This window comes from Strigops habroptila (genome assembly GCF_004027225.2).
Source record: "Strigops habroptila isolate Jane chromosome 13 unlocalized genomic scaffold, bStrHab1.2.pri S16, whole genome shotgun sequence".
Lineage (NCBI taxonomy): Eukaryota > Metazoa > Chordata > Aves > Psittaciformes > Psittacidae > Strigops > Strigops habroptila.
The window spans coordinates 11,363,381-11,380,965 of NW_022651054.1; the positions used below are offsets into that span (position 1 = coordinate 11,363,381).

At 41.8% G+C, this 17,585-nt stretch overlaps 2 protein-coding genes across 9 annotated transcripts in view; both read right to left on the bottom strand.

Annotated features, from left to right (window-relative positions):
* Positions 1 to 12,883, bottom strand: part of NOS2 (nitric oxide synthase 2) — a 34,624-nt gene extending 21,741 nt beyond the window's left edge. Inside the window, exon 1 of the mRNA XM_030472739.1 lies at positions 12,861 to 12,883. The gene's annotated coding sequence lies outside the window, so the exon portion shown is untranslated. The remainder of the gene's footprint in view (positions 1 to 12,860) is intronic.
* LYRM9 (LYR motif containing 9) overlaps positions 1 to 17,585 on the bottom strand; it is a 47,299-nt gene that overhangs the window by 4,124 nt on the left and 25,590 nt on the right. For 3 of the 8 annotated variants that reach the window (XM_030472748.1, XM_030472746.1, XM_030472749.1), the window contains 3 exons: positions 14,632 to 14,775; positions 13,825 to 13,917; positions 12,211 to 12,908 (listed from right to left, as the gene is read on the bottom strand). In XM_030472748.1, coding sequence (XP_030328608.1) covers positions 12,891 to 12,908; positions 13,825 to 13,917; positions 14,632 to 14,757 — 237 coding nt within the window. In that variant the 5' untranslated portion in view covers positions 14,758 to 14,775 and the 3' untranslated portion in view covers positions 12,211 to 12,890. Of the gene's footprint in view, positions 1 to 10,671; positions 10,952 to 11,491; positions 12,085 to 12,210; positions 12,909 to 13,824; positions 13,918 to 14,631; positions 14,776 to 17,585 lie in introns of those variants that run through there. The other 5 variants (XM_030472750.1, XM_030472747.1, XM_030472751.1 and 2 more) reach the window with 4 other exon arrangements.

A 17,585-nucleotide genomic window follows, 5' to 3' on the forward strand; every position in this document is an offset into this window, starting at 1 on the left:
TTAAGATACGAAAAGCAGCAGTCTAGGGTTGAGAGCAGTGTTTCATTTGCCATCTCCTGAGCTGAGCAGTGTAGGATCGCACGTCAAATGACGACTGGGCAGAGTGGAAAATTTCAGGAACTGAACATGTGCGGGTGAAAATGAAAGCTAAGGTCAGGTTTAGAGCGCTGTGCCTGTAAACCCATCCCTTCCTGTCTGCTCGCTGCAAGCCAGGCAGAACTCAGAAATGCAGTAATAACAGAATCTCCTCCTCAGCCACCCTTTCCAGAATTCCCATGGGTGCATATTACAAACATGGATGAGGAAGTGAAGGAGGGACGGAGCAATCAGACAAGCAATAACCACATTTCTCTGTGCCTGGATGCACGTTGTCTCAGGCAGAAGCAACTTCTGAAACGTTCTGACTCACTCTTGGGCTCCTCAGCCACAGCAGCAAAGGTCTGTTACCAGCAGACTAAAGCCAGAAAAACAGCACTTGGCACTTGACTGGGCATAAACCCAGTATCCTGCGTGCGGCTGTCTGCTGGGCCGTGTGCCCTGCGCTCCTGGACAGAATGTCAGCACATTTAATATAACCTATTGAAGATGTCACTGTCCGGAGTGTAAGGAAAAGCTGGCATGTGGACGGGTAAAATGTACAGAGCACTGATCTGTACTTCTGCGATTCACGGCATCCTGCTTGTGACAGCAGAATGTAAAGAAAGATGACCTGCAGATTGCCACGTGCACAGAGATGTCTTGCTTGAGAAAAAGCAGTGAACCAGAGAATTGCAAATGTGTTCCTATGCAGTAAAAGCATGGTCTGAGGAAGAAACTCCAGTTTAAGTAACAGGGCACTGGTTGATGTCAGTAGGAACAGTCCCTAACCACAGTGTGAAGGAACATACAGCCAATTGTCACATTATTTCTCATAGGAACGTGCTAGAAATATCATCACAACAATGCGTGTCCATAGAAACTGCTCCAAACTCTGTGAAGCTGAACAGAGAACGCTGGAGTTCTGGAAGATGATTTAGCTACTCTACAAAATCCTTGAGTAGGGTTCTAAGCCTCTGTTATCCCAGAGAGTGGATCATGTTCTTCAACTTAACAGGACTTGAAAACTTACCTGCAATTCACACCAAATAAATGTTTAAAGTCAGTCTGGGCAACGATGAGGACTCTTAATCCAATGTTCCATCACTGATTTCTGCAATGTGGGTTTTTTGATTCATACCTTTTACATAACTTTCTCCTAAATGACTGATTTCACATTAGACTTAGTGTAATTACAAAACACGGTCCATGTCTTGCATGAGATATGAACAGAGACTCTTTCTTCAGAGTCTGTTGATCTCTGAAGAAGGTTATTAAGTCTATTGGGAAGTCCACCGAAATCCCCAGAGCCTGAGGTTTGCACATACTGCAGTCTATTTCTGCCTTATTCTGGTTTGGAAGCACACAGGCATAATAAAGTACTGAAAATCCCATTTTTGCTTACTACTAAAATGAGTAACACACTCAGGATACCCTTAGATGCAAACAGAAGCAACAGTGCTCCATCCTTGATTAAGGAAGTAGGAAGTTAAGTCATTATAAAATTATTAATGATTTTAGCTGTATCAGGAAATAATCAGAAAACAATCAGAAAACATGCTTTCCTGTCCCTTTTTCTCCTCACAGCATAATCGCTTCATTATCATTCCCTTGGTTACTGTAGACTCACTGTAAGTGTAGTCAACGACAACGTTCACAGTGATTTCTTTCTCTTTCCTTCGGGGACTGTGCTGAGGTCTTCCTCTCTGGAGCTCTGGCTGACTGGAAAGCATGCTTCCTCTGCTAAAGCATCACTAATTCTCCTGTCAGCCTCTCCCAAACCCTCTGATGAGTACAGCTGAAATTTGCCGTGTCCTCCTGCACCGGACCCAGAGTCTGTGTTTCTCATTCTGCTTGATGCCTCTCCCCCTACTTGTCTCCACACTGGAGGGCCTTCCTGACTGGCACGTTCATACTGTGTGCTGCTGTGCACACTTTGAAAAGACACTGATCATCATTTCTGTGACTTGGACCAACAGAAATTGGTCTTAGGCACAAGTTCAGACATCAGTTGAATTTCATTCCCAAATCCAGTGTTTGCATTCAGTATAGTACTGCATCCCAGCCTGAAAGTTCTGGCTCTGAAGAACACAGACCAATTGTGATACCCAGAGAAGGCTGGATCATCATCCAGCTCTGTTTCCTCCTTGAGGGACAACCATGAAGCTGAGTTTGAAAGGGACAGAATCAGGAAAAAAATAAAAGCATACTCATAAATCATGTGTCCTTCTCAAAGTGTACCAGTTCCTTATCTGTGCCATTAAACCAGGGGCTTTCTTCACGAAGCAATTGTGAGATATTTTCCTTCCATAAAAAGCCTGTGATGCTGCTGGGCTGCAGAATGCTGACACGAATTCACAGGACATTACTAACTCATTATGAAAAGAGAGGACACCTCCCTCCTGCTGAGCTCTCTGCAGGAGCAGCTCATCTGCTGAACACTGGGAAAAAACCATTGGGCACCTGCTCCAAAAACGCCTTCACTAAACAGTCCACATCAAATAAAAAGAATCTATTCCAAGCCAGCTGACCTGCAGATGTACCAAGTCTTTCTGTCAACCCAGACTTCTACCCAAACCTCTGGAATTTTTCTCTCCCTAATTGATTTCTTATAGCCACCAGCAGGGAACTGCTCTCAAAACCTGCCCAGTATTTCTGTGTTGATAGTGCCCCAGCTGCTTATCTGTTTGATAAGAAAATGGATTAAATTCATGGGTAGATCAAGAAGGAAACAGCCACAGGGACATTTCCCACATCTAGAAATGCTCAATCTCACTCATTGCTGATCAGCCTTTTGTACCTGCCCTGGCTGTGGCTTTGCACTATCACTAAGCCCACAAATAAGCCTTCTCCAGTGAAGCAGTGGATCTGGAAATGGATGTCTGGGAACAGCTCTGCACAGCCTCCTTTTCCAGCAGGCAGCAACCCAGCCTCACAGATTGCCTGTGCAATGCAGGGCACTCATTTCTGTAGCCATGGGGATTTCTTTGGGTCGACCTGGTTTGACAGACTTAAATTTATCAGAAGTGTTGTAAAAATTTCTTAGGTTTTGTGCCAGCCTTCCATGAACCATGATACAACCTCCATACGAAGCCTGGCAGAGAGAGGCACCTCAGACATGTCAGTTGGACCCATCTGTCCTACCACTTTCCGGAATGGAAGATTTTCTCTGCTTCTCTGGGTCCAGAGATACTTACCAATATTTACTACTCCTAAGAGACAGTGTGAAAAATCTGATATTTGGCTTTGGAGAAGAGGACGGGGCTGGTTTCTACAGCTTCTAAATAAAAAATTTTCAGCCCATGTGGAATCTGTCCCTTTCTCCTAATCAGAATTAGTAGTGAAGCCTTCCTGCTCCCACCCTCATACAAAGGCTATGGTTTTGGAATACAGTCACACATATTCTGACTGATTCTCTGCTACTGAATAAGACAACTGGTTTTTCCTTGGGAACTGCCTAGCAAACAAAACCCACATGTATGTGAACTTGAGGTGGTTGCTGAAATGGTACACTGAATAGTGCTGGGATTTATGGAATATTCCTCCAGCACAAATCCTACAACTGAAATAAAATCATTAAAGAAATTTAGATCATGCACAGGATTATAGAAGAGTGCAGGCTGGGAGTGGGAAACATCACACGGGAGTTCGAAGTGTCACTTATTAAAAATAAACAATAGAGATGTGGAAGAATGTGTGTGGATATACAGCAGGGTCAGATTCTAGAAAGTAATGGGTGGCTTTATGAAGTGGGTAAAGTCACAGGGCTTAATCTCAATAAGCAGTTCTACCACTAACATCAAAGGATTGTTACACACTCATTAGCAGGTGCTATTATTATCCATATCAATTTTTGTCTCTATTCCCAAGAGGATAAGATGCAAAATAATCACTTCATGCAGTGTAAATGCTTTGCCTAACTACTGCATAAGGAGGTACTTGGAGCATGGCCACCAAAGCAAAAGGAGCTCATGTAGACTGGGCACTGCACTGGTAAGTGCCAGAAATAGTAAGATTTTTGGTTAAAAGCACGTTCTTGCCTCACCTTGTTTTCATGATGATTAGTTCTGGCTTAGTCACCTGAAACCAGGCAGAAGGGAATATAAACGGGAATTTTCTGTGACTCTACAGCACTGTCCCTAAGGTTAAAGCAGCTCAAGAGAGCTCTGTGACCAGCACAGGCTGAACATCACTATGTTATTTCCTTCTCTTTTCTCATGTAGTCTTCTAAGACTAAATAACAATCTGAGAATTCACAAAAAGCCCACATTATTCATCATCCTAGTAGGGCTTTTGGGGATCGATACTTCCTGCATTTCCATGAAGTGGAACACACTCAACAAAACATCTTGATCCTCATTTCCTCCCATGGTTTTGCTTTTGAAATCCCATTTCTTTTCAATGGAAGAGCAAAGCTGCATGTATGAAAGACAGATGACTGGCATCCTGAAATGACTTGCCAGTGACACGAGAGAAATCCTTGCAGTTAACAGCATCTTGATGTGGTAGAATGACCATATCAGGAGAGATGAGTTCTCAAAGAGATGATATACCCACAGTCTGTGCCCACACAATGTCTCATTGTTCTGGATAAGGAACTAAGAAATGATAGCTGATGGTAGGGTTTTGTCACAAGTTCATGTGAGATCAGTTCCTACTCCATTAGATGATCATTTTGCGGAAACCCCATCCCTGACGAATTAAAAGTGAATGTACTATGGAGAATGAGTGATCATTTCCATGAGAGAGGCATTCCAGGTCAGTGATGATACACACAGATGAGATACACACAGTATAAACTAATGATCAGTGATCCATCAACTAGTTTGTAGACTGCAGGTTTTAATATCGACAAAGTTGAAGATGAGGAAAAGTGAATGTAGTTCTTCAGCACAGAGGACTGCAGCATGACTTTTAATGTATACGTTTCTAAAAAGAGCATGAGCATGGGAAATGGAAGGGAAAAGAAAGCAAGTAATCAGTGATCAAATAAACTCAGAAGCCTGTTTATGCCTTCCCTTTATTTAGAGGCTGTAACTAGGAGCAGTGCCTTTGCTCCCAGTCTCCAGGCTGACTTGCTGAAGCACATCCTCAGCATCAGACCCACCTCTTGAATTTTGCTCACCTGGAGTAACCCAGACTGGGTTTTGTAAATGTTGACAAACGAAACTGTTTCACTTTTAATTCTGCTAAACATTACTAAGCGTGGTATGTTCTTTTCAGCATTCAGGAGACTGAAAAATGGTGTGAGATGGTGAAAGCTCACTGAAGTACACAGGAGTCTTTTTCCATTTGATTTCAGTGGCTTTGGCTCAGAACACATAAACAGCATGAAAAGTAAATGTCCTGATAAGCAATTATCTAGAATGTCTTTGCTCTACAGACCCAGACAGAATTTGATAGAGCACAAGGACAGATTTGTGTCTCACAGCTTTTCTTTTAACAGACAGTCCCTATGAACTCCAGAGGTTCCTACAGTGTTACAGAGTTGTACAGAGCAAAGTTACATAATTATGATTTGTGATTTTTTTGAGACACTTATACAATTGAAACCCCTTTCTATACGGTGAATAAGCCCCCTGCACACCCCCACAGCACAATAAAGGCAGCTCATCACAGGTTCAGTATGGAACACAGTCTGTTCCTTTCAAAGCGTCTTCGTTAGATGAAAGAGGTTATGGTCCTGTTCCTCTCTCAACAGACAGGATTTCATCGAGTTACCTCCATGCTACATACCACTCATGTTGTGCCCATGCTTTGTATTATTACATCAGCTATAAAACCTGCCCTTTTCCTTATGAATTAACTTTGAGGTTAATGAACAAGTTAGAGGGCAGGGATTGGTTCTTCATCTCTTAAGCTTCATTATACACACTGGCTACCTCCTCACTGCATTCAATCAATTAGAAATGACCAGAGCTGGTACAGTGTAGCTGTGAACTGCTGCAGGCTGCGTTATGGCAGCTGGGAAAGCTCTACATTTTTAAACTGTGCTTCTGAAACAATTGTGAAGTGATGGTTACCATTTTAGCAGCTTCCTAATTCAGAGCCATGCTAGCAGGGGAATAACCATCTTACTGCTACTTGCCACTGGAGTCCCAAACAGTCAGAGAGGTGCTCTGTGCACCGAAATCATCAGGTACGATGACGAACACAATACTGGGAGCAGGAGCGAATGAGTATATGAGAGAATCAGGTAGGTTAAGAGCCCTCACTGGTTCTTAGAAATACTCCAATATCGAGATCCACTATAAACTGTTGTTTACTCTTGCCTTGCCCATGACAACCCAACTGTTAATTGCAGTTACAGGTGTGCATCACTGTGCAGACAATGAACTGGAGACCCCTCCATGTAATCCAACTGGACAAGACAGAATGTGAAAGAGCAGCCCAAAGAAGTGATCTTATTTTCCTGAGCTTATACAGCAACATAGGGAAATATGTAAGTCTATCACTAAGTACTGTTTTTTATGTCTCCCAAGTTAAGCATCTAAAATGCAATCCAAGAATTGCTTTTGAAAATCTTGGCCATAAAGCTGCAACCTACTCTGGGAGGTGTTTCCAGCTAAGAGAGGACAAACTCTATAGAGCTCTTTAGGGATGGAAGTCTCCAAGGCTCAACAGGTGTCTGATTCTGTACTGTAAGCTATGGTTAAACACAGCATTTTGTGACCTCTAAAAGAGGAGAGAAAAACAGAAAATAAAAGAGAAAGCAGCCCTTGCAGTTGCACAATGGTGGAAAACTAAACACTCTATTTTTAGCCATGAAAAATCAGCCCTCAGATTGGTGAGTATCAGGGAGGTGTCTCCAGCAAATACAGTCTCTGCCCGTGTCCACCATCATGATATAATATTTTCCAGACTACTAATTTACTTGATCTTTGTTTTGAAACAGTTTTCCTTGTTCCTTGTTTCGTACCATCTGAGGTACAGCTGACTTTCTGTAGATGAACTGACTGCTGAGAAAACTAGAGTAAGACTGAGAAAATCCCAGTCCTGCGTGCTGATACCTAACACAGCCCATGAGTCAACCTCATCAGCTGCAAGAACTTGCTGCCAATTTTCTCTCTTTCAAAATCCATTCTGTAAGGATGGCAGGGAATATTCCTCAAAACACCAGCATTTTTAAACTTCAAGAAGGATACCAAAGACTGTGCAAAAGATAAGCTGTAACAATAAAAGGCCAAAGCACACTGGTTTTCAAACAGATGAAGCTGGACCCCAGCAGAATGAAGCACACATGTGATGAGGCAGTTCAATCTAATGCCATGGAGCTGCACCTGAAAGAAGATGTTTTATATGAGGCAGGAAAGCATCCAGACAAAGCTGAACGGAAGTTACTGATTCAAAAGAAAAAAATCAAGTTAATCCTTTTCAAAATGTAGAATATGAAGGCAGATTCTTCTGGGGGAAAAGGCACTCAGGTTGATAGTTAGAGAACATGGTAGTTAGCTTCTTCAGCCTTTCAGCTGAGGACGTTCAGTTCCAGAACTGTCCTCTCTGTAATCTACGCCTAAGTGTGCGGGATTAGAGGAATAAGTGTGCAAGGTCAGGGACCTCTCGGATCAGGGATAACACTAACACTGGTAAGCTCTTTGCTGCAAGTGGCAGATGCCTCTGTCTGCTTCTAAACTTTAAAAAATTATTTTAAATATCAAACAGAATTATGAGGAAAACAGAAAATACTCTTCAAAGCACAGGGTTTTTTGAAAAGCTAATGTGCCTGGCCTGATTAATCACGAGCTGAAAGCAGTACTTGATGACTGGTGTATGCTTCAGTTAACACTATTTCATAAAACCTGGCTTGACAGAAGTATAAGATAAATTAATCACATAATACACAAGTTCAAAGATGTGCCAGCTGGCTCCTGCTCAAGAACAACCACAGAACCTCACAGCACCCCTGAGCAGGCAGAAAGACTGCGGCAAAGCAATGGAGCAAGCGGGCAGCGCAGCATTGAGCCGTTCTCGGATGTTACTGACTCGCTTTAGAACACAGCTCTTGACAAGGAGACTACTCACACATTTCAAATAAACATACGCTATTCTGGATGATGGGCACTACACTGCGGAGCATAAATCTAAACACTCATTCTTAACATTTAAGGTCAAGGGCTCTCACAATGAATATTGTGATACTGAATGTCTAAGACTCGCAGCTGCTGCACTGCCCCTTCCATTTGCATCTTATCAGAGCTTTAGATGAAGGCACAATTCGTAATGCCAAGTTAAAAGCTATTCACAAAAAAGAAACTGTTCCCCTTAAAGATCACAGTGAATGTTATTTGTTCCTCAGAAATAGTGAGCATACTTGTTCTTTATAGTATCACAGTAAAGATCACTTCCTTATGACATTTGAAAATGAGCCAAGCGCCATGGAAGAGACGTTTTTGTTTAGCATCAAATTCTTCAGCTCACATGTCTCTGAACAAAAAGCAACGCCTGTGACATAACGAACCAAGTGAAAAAGAGTTTACAAAGTGCTAGAGCTAAAGAATGATTTAAAGAATATTCAGTTATGGACAAATGGTGCTAAGCAAAACCTGGCTTGGCATTTCCATTCCAAGTATTCTATTCAATACACACAGGGCTCAAATGGCTTTCAGGGCAAGAGTGAATTGAAATCAGTAACACCTCTGACATAAGAATGTGATCAGAAATATGTGTCTTTAACCATGCTAAGTGCAGAATGCAATCCTGTATTTTAGATAAACCACAAATTTACAATCTTCTCCATACCAAAACCTGATATGAACAAATTAAAACAGGGAAGATTTTCACTACACAGAAAGCTTCTATGTGAGGCTCTGAGGCTGGTGAGAACAAAAGCAGACTCCTGAACATTTCCCTGTGGGCTTCAGAGCAAGATCCTATATACCAAACAAAACACGTTGACTATCCCACCGCCATTGTTCCAGTCCTTCTAGACACGTTACTACCATATTTATCATGTATAGAATCATAGAATCATAGAATCGTAAGGGTTGGAAAGGACCTTAAGATCATCTAGTTCCGATAGATTATTTCCACACAATTTCAGCTTTATGTTCCCAATGTTTTTATATCTGTGTGTATATATATATATATATGTATGTACATGTAAGAAAGTAACAGCACCAAATTTGGTTCTGTCCTTAGACTGAACATTGGTAAGTCTATAACCTGGAGCTAATGACTAAGAACCTTTTCCTCCTTTTCCTCAGCTAAATCGTGATCTAAATAATCTGTTTCTCCATACTTCAAGAATTAAAAGCATGATCCCAACCTATTAAACAGAAGTCTCCCAACTGTCTTTTCCTTGTTCTAATGTTTCTCTTACACAGCCAGTCTTCTGTGAACCTCCCTCTAGCTTAACTGAGAGTTGCCTGTACACAACCTTTGGACACTTCATTCCACTCAACTCCTCCAAGTATTGAGTAGTAATTAGAAGTTACTGACTCAAGGTCTTACACTAACCACCTGCGAAGCTGTTGTTTCCACAATGTAATTATTACATTTGTGTAAACACCAGGAAAACCCTGGCATGCATGCATGCATGGCCAGGTGATACTATGCCACACTGAAAGCGAAGCTGGTAACTGAATGCTTCCTGTAGGAGTGGGCTCAACAGAAAAATAGGCCTTTGACGTGGCTTTCTGATGGGCCCTTAATCATTACTGTATATTCTTATCAACAGTCCATTACTTACCAAAACTGGCATGGTACACAAGTACAGAAATGGGTTCCTCATTTCAAGTAAGAAGAAATGAAACCAATGAATAGGCTTGTCCATTTTTACTGACATGATCCTTCATTTCCTAATGAGTACTGTGAGCTTTTGTCTTTCAAACTCCGCAATAGTAATCCCAGTATACAACACAGTCTCTTTTATTCCCTATTACTTAATTTGCCCCCAACGTCTTTATTTTCAGAGATTCTGGATATGGAAACACAGATGCACCAATCTATTCGGCATTGATATTTTCTTTACAACTGCCAGAGAACCACGGAGAAGACTGACCAGCCAAGTGTCCCCTGTGAGCAGCAGGAACAAAGTTATGCCTGCAACTGTGCAAGTGCTTCCTGCAGTGGAACTGTGAGAGCCACTGGCAGCTAATCAGTAGCACGGTGGCACTGACACCCAACAGAGACACTGGTGGGACATAGAACAGTTCTTCAGTCTCAGCAAGGCTGGGTGGCTCAAACAAAGATGACCCCGGGTGCTACTGAAGAGAACTCAATTTACCATATAAACTCTCAGGTCAAACAGATCAGTGAGTGGTAAATTAGGGCAACCAGGCTAATATAAGATCTTTGGTCTCAAATTATGCTGCTGAAGAACAGAATTTATATGATGTCTTGAAAACATAGAAGCCTCAGCTATGCAGCTGAATGACTTCAGTACAGTCACTACACAAGAATAGCTGCCAGACACTGGGGTTACTTTCACTATTAAAAGGAAGTAAATAGTGGTTTGCATCATGTCTCTCCTGTCCCAAGAAAATTACTCATAACAGAGTAAATCTTACCTTCACATTAGATTTCATTCTATCAAAAGCTTTGTTATTTTGAAAAGCAGATTATGTTTGTATGAAGAAAACCAAACAAAACTCCTCAGACACCTCATCCTACCCTACACCTGAATCACTACTGTCAAAATATTTAGTCAGGATGTCTTCTGCCTCAGCAACCATGTTCCCCCTCTGCACCCAGCTAAGATTTGCACACTTTACCAGTTCCCAAAGTCTAAAATTCACAGATTCTGGTCCTACATATCAGTTACATCTATCATACCTTTGGTGTGGTGCTCCCATGCTCAGCTGGCACCTCAGCCATTTGGGAGCTGCAGACATGCCACGGCTGCACCCTCCAGCTCCTTGGTGCTTTCCCTCTTGAACTATCCATAAATCAAATAACAGGCATGTAAGGATAATTGCATGTGTCCAAGTCATTCTATTTAGTAACTGAACAAAATACTATGTCTCACACTACAAGTCAGACAATTAAAGCAATAGGGGGGTGCTGAGCACACTACATTTGCAGTTCAGGAAGCTAGGATGGTTCCATACACTGTTAATCCTACTGAGTCTGAGAGTTCTCACTGTTGCACTGACATAAAGTTCAGTGCATCTCCATGCTATAGACCAAATACATATAATAGAATTGGAGTGCAGCATGGGTCATCCATGTGCTGTTCTTGATTAGAAGTAACACATTCAGATATCTACTTTCAAATCTGCTTGAGTTTTTGTCTTACAGCTTCAGTTTTATATTGGATATTCCTTGTCAGCTGCCAAGGCTGAAGTTTTCTGTGCTCTGCATCAAATTATTTTGAAAGCTTAAACCAGAATGGTTGCACTTTCCAAAAAATGTATTTAAGTAGAAAGACAAGTGGCTTTCCTCACGTGAAGGAGAAAATCTTACACCTTACACATTGTGGAGAAACTCTATTACCTTCAAGCTTTATCTGAAATTAAACAGAAGGACGCCTCAGCATAATGCCAGAGTATCTTCTGATAGACCTGTCACGAAAGGATTTGAGGAAAAAGAAGTGGGGTAGAGAGACAAGGTGAGAGAGAAGTAAGGAATATATAGAACAGGAATAAAGTTGCGGGTGTTAAAGGTGATGTGAGAGATGTCGGAGTAGAGAGAGGAGCAATAGTGGCAATGGCAGAGAAAAGAAAAACAGAGGAGAGGAACTCTTGAAGAGGAGGGTTAGGGTTAGCAGAGACAAAGGAATTTTTTGATACAGTACTTTATTCTATAAATGGTCACTTATGGCCTCCATTTCCTTTATAGCGTTTGTCAAATCCTTGATGCTTTGAGCGAGGATTTTCTTTTTGTTTCTTTCATGGCTGAATGAAAAACCAAAAAAGAATCTAGAGCCAAAAAAAGACGAGCTTTAGCACTGGAGCTCTGCTCTGGCGGGTGGGGAAGCTCCGCAATTTGGAAACGGAGACACAAACCCGAAGACTTGGACAGACATCACAGCAGGCACTGCCACCTGGAGGCACAAGGTTCCAAGTGCAGCTAAAAGCAAAGGTCATGTTTCAAAAGGGAACTCTTCCCCCTATTTAGATTACTGGTGTTTCTACTGAGCTTTCCCTGATGAAAATCTGTTAGTGAAAAGATGGTATTTTTAAGAAGGAGATGGACTCCCACTTTTAAAGGACATTTATTACATCTTGAAAAAAGTTGTGAAGGCCTTTGTACAACATTGCACATTGCAGTAATTACACCATTCAGTGCACAAACCCCCCCTGAGTGCTGTCTGCTTTCATGCAAGTCTGGAGATCAGGGTGACAGGCACTTATCTTTAAATAAGAAAAGGCCACCACTAGTTCAACTGCCAACCTACAGTGAAGAATGAAGATCTACCCACAGCATGGACAGGCAAGTGGGAAATACTGTGCTTCAGGTTTCGGATGGGCTTGAAATTCAGATCTTTCAGATGAGCTGCTGTAATTCATCAGATACGAAACCACACAGGGCACTAATTATTTCTTGTTAATGACTTGTACTCCATTACATTTTTGTTCTCAGGAAGTTTTCCTGAGAGCTCTGTGTTACTTAAAGCTCAGACAAGTTTGGATTTTAAGGTAAACTTGTGAATATACAAGGTAATACTTGGAACCTACAGCATGCCTTTTAATCTACAAACCCAAATAGCTTCAGAAATATTAATTTAGCTTCATGATATCCCAATGAGACATAAATTACTATATTTGTATTATCCAAGAGAAAACTCCAGGCAACAACTATAATACAGTACTGGGCTTGACTGCAAGTCCTCTAAGGCTCTTTACCAATGACATTCTTGTCTTCATCATCCTCTTCTACTTCTGTTTTTTATACTAAAAAAAGGGGAAAAAAAAAAAAGGAAAGAATTATTTGTGGGAAGAGCACATAACCAGAACCACAGTTCATCCCAACATGGATTTACAACCCTTTCATGATCTACATAAAATGATCTCAGTTTCCTTTAAGCTGGATTGAAATTTGATAGGCTTTCCCTCTACACTATAGAATAACATAACAATAATGCTGCTTGGCAGGCACTGTGACCTGACCCTCCTCTCACAGCTCCATTTCCAGTTTCCAATGGAGCAGACTACAGCCTCTGTAGCAGAATCAGAATAAGGCTTTTCATAATTGTAGGGAGAATAAAATCAGATCCAGGCCCAGACAGTTATTTCCTAGGCTGTAACTGCTGGGATTTGGCTACCGCTATAATTTTATAATCTATGAGTAATCTGTGCTTGCTCCTGAAACAATTCTCATTTGGATTTCATGGACTGGCAGAGAAAAGGACTTAACAGTCATTTAGTAAATTAAATCACAGATATTTAGAGCAAGCTGAACTTTTGACTTGTTTCATTATACTCTGCAAAATCCATGTTAAGGTATCATGCTCCCAACCAGTTTTGGATGCAAGGAAGTACAGGTGACTCCAGCTACCTAGTGGTAAACAGCCTCCACTCTTATCTAGGACACCAGTGTGAGTGGCACCTTTCAGTGCTGTGACAGTGAAGAGGTCTGTCTGCTGGGTGAAAACTGTGGCACAGGGAAACCAGCCACCACAGTTTTGTCCCTATGTTGCCTGACCCTGATCTGCACAGCCACAGGCAAATTCAAGAGAAACATAAATGGTTCTGGGAGTTGATGAAAACTGACCAAGAGAGGACTGACCCCTGTCAGGAAAGCACCTGATGCACAGCAACCAACTGGGGCTTGCAAAACATCGTCCTTTCCCCTTTCTGATGCTCTTACTTTATTCATGACCCAGTCAGCATCTTCAATGGCTCTCTTAATAATCTGCTGGATTCGCTCAGGATCGTCTTCATCGGCATGAACCTTGAAACTCTGCAACATTCAAGTGTTACACTGAGTAGCCAACATAACACAACAATTGTCAAAATAAAGATCACTCTTAAATCTCAAAGAAAATACCTGAAGCAAACAGAGTTATCTGAAAAGATACAAATACACATTGTAGGACCTGGCTGTGCTATTTCCATAACAAGCCTGGTCCAATGTAATTTCATATTACGTATTTCACTCCTTTCATACATCATCAGCAAAAAAACCCCAGCAAACTTTAATTCAGAACAACAGTTGAAATTGTCTGGTATGTTAAAACCAGAAAGACACAGGACAACAGGTATGACTAAAGGCATGAAGTTACTTCCATATGACCAATTAGATGATATTAACCCAGCTGGGGTGGTTGGGGGCAGGGGGGATATAGATATTAAAATGACCAACAAGGAACCAGTAAGTTTCACCGTACAAGACGTGTTTAAGTAAGTAAGGAATGATTGTCCCCTCGATTGACTAACAAGGATTAGAGATAAGAACCAAGGAAAACAGAAGGTTTCAGATTCAAAGCAAACAAGAAGAAATGCTCCTTCATGTACTTCCAGTATAATCATCCAAATCCACTCGTGTCTCAGGCTTCGAGAAGAATCATTTGTTAAGTGCCAGGGGTTACAAAAGTTGGTCCAACCTGTAGGAGGAGAAAACCAGAACACCCCACAGGGCTCACTTCCACCAACAGAAAAGCAGTCTGTGTCTCACCTGCCTGACTGCGTGTCTGTAATGCTGCCGAATGCTCTCTTCAGGAAGCTGCTGACAGCATCGGAGCAGGTAACGATACAACTGCCGAGAGTTCTGAACTAGTTCAGCATTTGGCAGTGGGGCCATCCTCAAGCCTTGTAGCTGCTCAAAATAAAACAGATCAAAAAACCTAATGAATTTTATTAAAAACACAGAAATAAAAGTGTAAAGTGATTTTACAGCGAGAACAGGGCCAACAAATTAAGGTTTAGCAGCGTAACTTGAAGAAACTTCACAATATGAAATGAATCAGAACTTGCTTAGTTGATGGACAGATGGAGGTTAGTTGTGATTCATCACAATATTAAAATACAAAAGGGTGCAGTTCATGCAAGATCACTTTATCGTGATACTATTAAGGTGTGCTGCAATATTATTTTTCTGTAGTTTGAAGAGACCCCTGTGTAAGCTGCTCTCAGTGTACAGAGCAGCATCACAGCCCTGAGGGGGTTTCCTGCTTGATAAGCCATGATTCCTTGATTCATGCAAGCTCCCAGTGCTTCCCCTGAGCACCCATGAGAGTCCATCCCCATGGTGACACTGTACAACGAGGACACCCATAACTGCTACAAGTGGTGCTGGAATTCCACAATATTTCCTAGTGTTGGCATTCTCTCCAGAGTAGCTTGTGAACTGGCCTAGGAATGTCAGGCTTTAGCTTGCACTAACATGTATAAATATAGGAGAAGACAGGCAAAAACATCGATAAGTTTGAAGTTTTCCAATTTTCGGTAACAGGAAAAGAACAAACCCCACAGGTTTCACCTCCATGGCTGTACTTCCATATTGTATCACTCAGTCCATCCGAGCTATATAAAGTGCTAATCAAATACTGTGACTTGTCATTTAGCAGATGGTTGCCATCTGCAGAGAGCTAAATTAACATTCAGAAAAAGCACTTCTACATCAGTACTCTAAAGAATAAAGATAATAAATAAGAACTGAATAATGAAGTAGGTGTATGGCGTTATTTTAGCACCCATTATGACACTTACTTCTTATTTGGAATTATTTTTTTCTTTTTCTCAAGCAATTTAAGTCCTTTGGCCAAATCTATTTCAGAATAAACACCACAGCTATCGCATGCCTCGGCTGTCTATTGCACAGACTGGTTCTTCTTGCAGTGGGGAAAATCTCCCCTCTATGTACCTCTAAAATGCCCACCATAACAGGCTATGGACTACTGTAATCTGTATTTTCAGCAAAACAAAATTCCATCTCAGGCTATAACTAGATACAAATCAGCACAGCTTGAGCTGTAACAAGCTATGCTGATTTACAGTAGCAGAGGTCACTGAAAATCTTTAATGTTTTAGGTACAAAAAGTGTGATTCTTCTATGTGAAGAAAATGGCAACATGCTATGACAAAAATGTGTTTTATTCTTGAGGGATGGACCTCGACCAAGCTTTACTCACTGCACAAAGTCACACCTGAGCACCTCACAGCATTGGTTTTTGCCTGTTCATTACTGAAAGATGGAGTGAAATCTATGCTACCTTGGTGTTCCGATTCTAACTATCTCGGGTCAAAAGTAACATCCTGTAAACCGAGAGGGGGCTGTTCGTGTGGCAAAGCTGCTTCTCCACAGGGAATGTGTGAGAAAAAGCCTTGCCATACGAGCATTATTCTCTGTATTGGAGCCGTGCCCATACTCTTCAGTCAGGGATCCAGGCTCCATCATGGCAGGCTCTATATATACATAGCTAACGAAAAAGTTTCTGCCACAAAGAATTTACAAGGCAGACTAGTGACAAGTCACAAGATGAGGCAGAACGAGGCAGATGAGCCAAGCAGGTGGGATGGGAAGGGGAGGAGGTGGCAGCATTATGAGCCTGGCTTTGTGGAGGCTAATGGAGCACACAGGATAGCACACCCCCTACCAGCAGGCGAGGGTTGGAGCACTGGTTTTGAAGGACCTGCAGAAACAGTGAGTCACAGCCTGCGTGTGATGGAAGCCCCTCAGGAAGGCTCTGACGACACTGCAGGAAAAGCTCTTCGAGCCTCCAGGGGAACAAGACGACTGCCTTAAGGAAGTACGCAACAGGGACAGGGCTTCCACCTCATGAGCTGAGGATGTGAATTACTAAGATACACAATAGGCTTAATAGGCATAAACCTTGGAAGAACATATCAGGATCCTTCTCCTGCTTAGTCATACTGACATCTTTCCTTACATCTGAAATGTGTGCTGTGTAGTTCATTTGTGACTTTACTCAGAATCATTTTAGCAACACTTATCCCAGGATGGATAAATGGGTGATGCCAATGGCAATATGGCTATTTGGAATCCTGGTGGCTTGTAATGGGCTGGTAGTGCCTTATCCAGTGCAAGAAGGACTGATACACATAACAGAAAGGCAAAAGGTGCATCAAATTTAACATTTAAGGTATTAACTTTGATGTGGTTATTACTAGAGTCTGGAATAAAGACCTTAGGGACTGAAGGAGTATAACATTTAGGAAAGATTTCATGGACAGTACGTTAAGAAGTGGCATTTCCAATTCTTAGTTACAGGTAACTCAGAAGTAGATGGTGTTGACGGGAGTAAATTTTCAAACATCCCCTTCTATCAACACACCTTGGTGTGGTATCAGGAGGTTTTGTGGACAGGAAAAATCTTAGTTACTTTGCTCCTGGATTCTGTTATCACAACCTTTACCCTCTGCCAGTTATTCACTCCTCCCACAGCTGATACACCCTAATGAAGGTGGATCTGCAGTGGCCTCTGACAGGCCAGTGATGTGCCAGTAAAGCTCACACAGTCCTCTAGTATCTGAACCTGACCACTGGTTTCTGCACTTTGAGCTTTTGGGGTGTGTCTGCTTCTGAATACTTGATATGTTCTATCAGCAAAGTACAAGAGATGAGGTCAGACTTCACTATGATCCCTCCTGGGAATTATTCACAGCCAA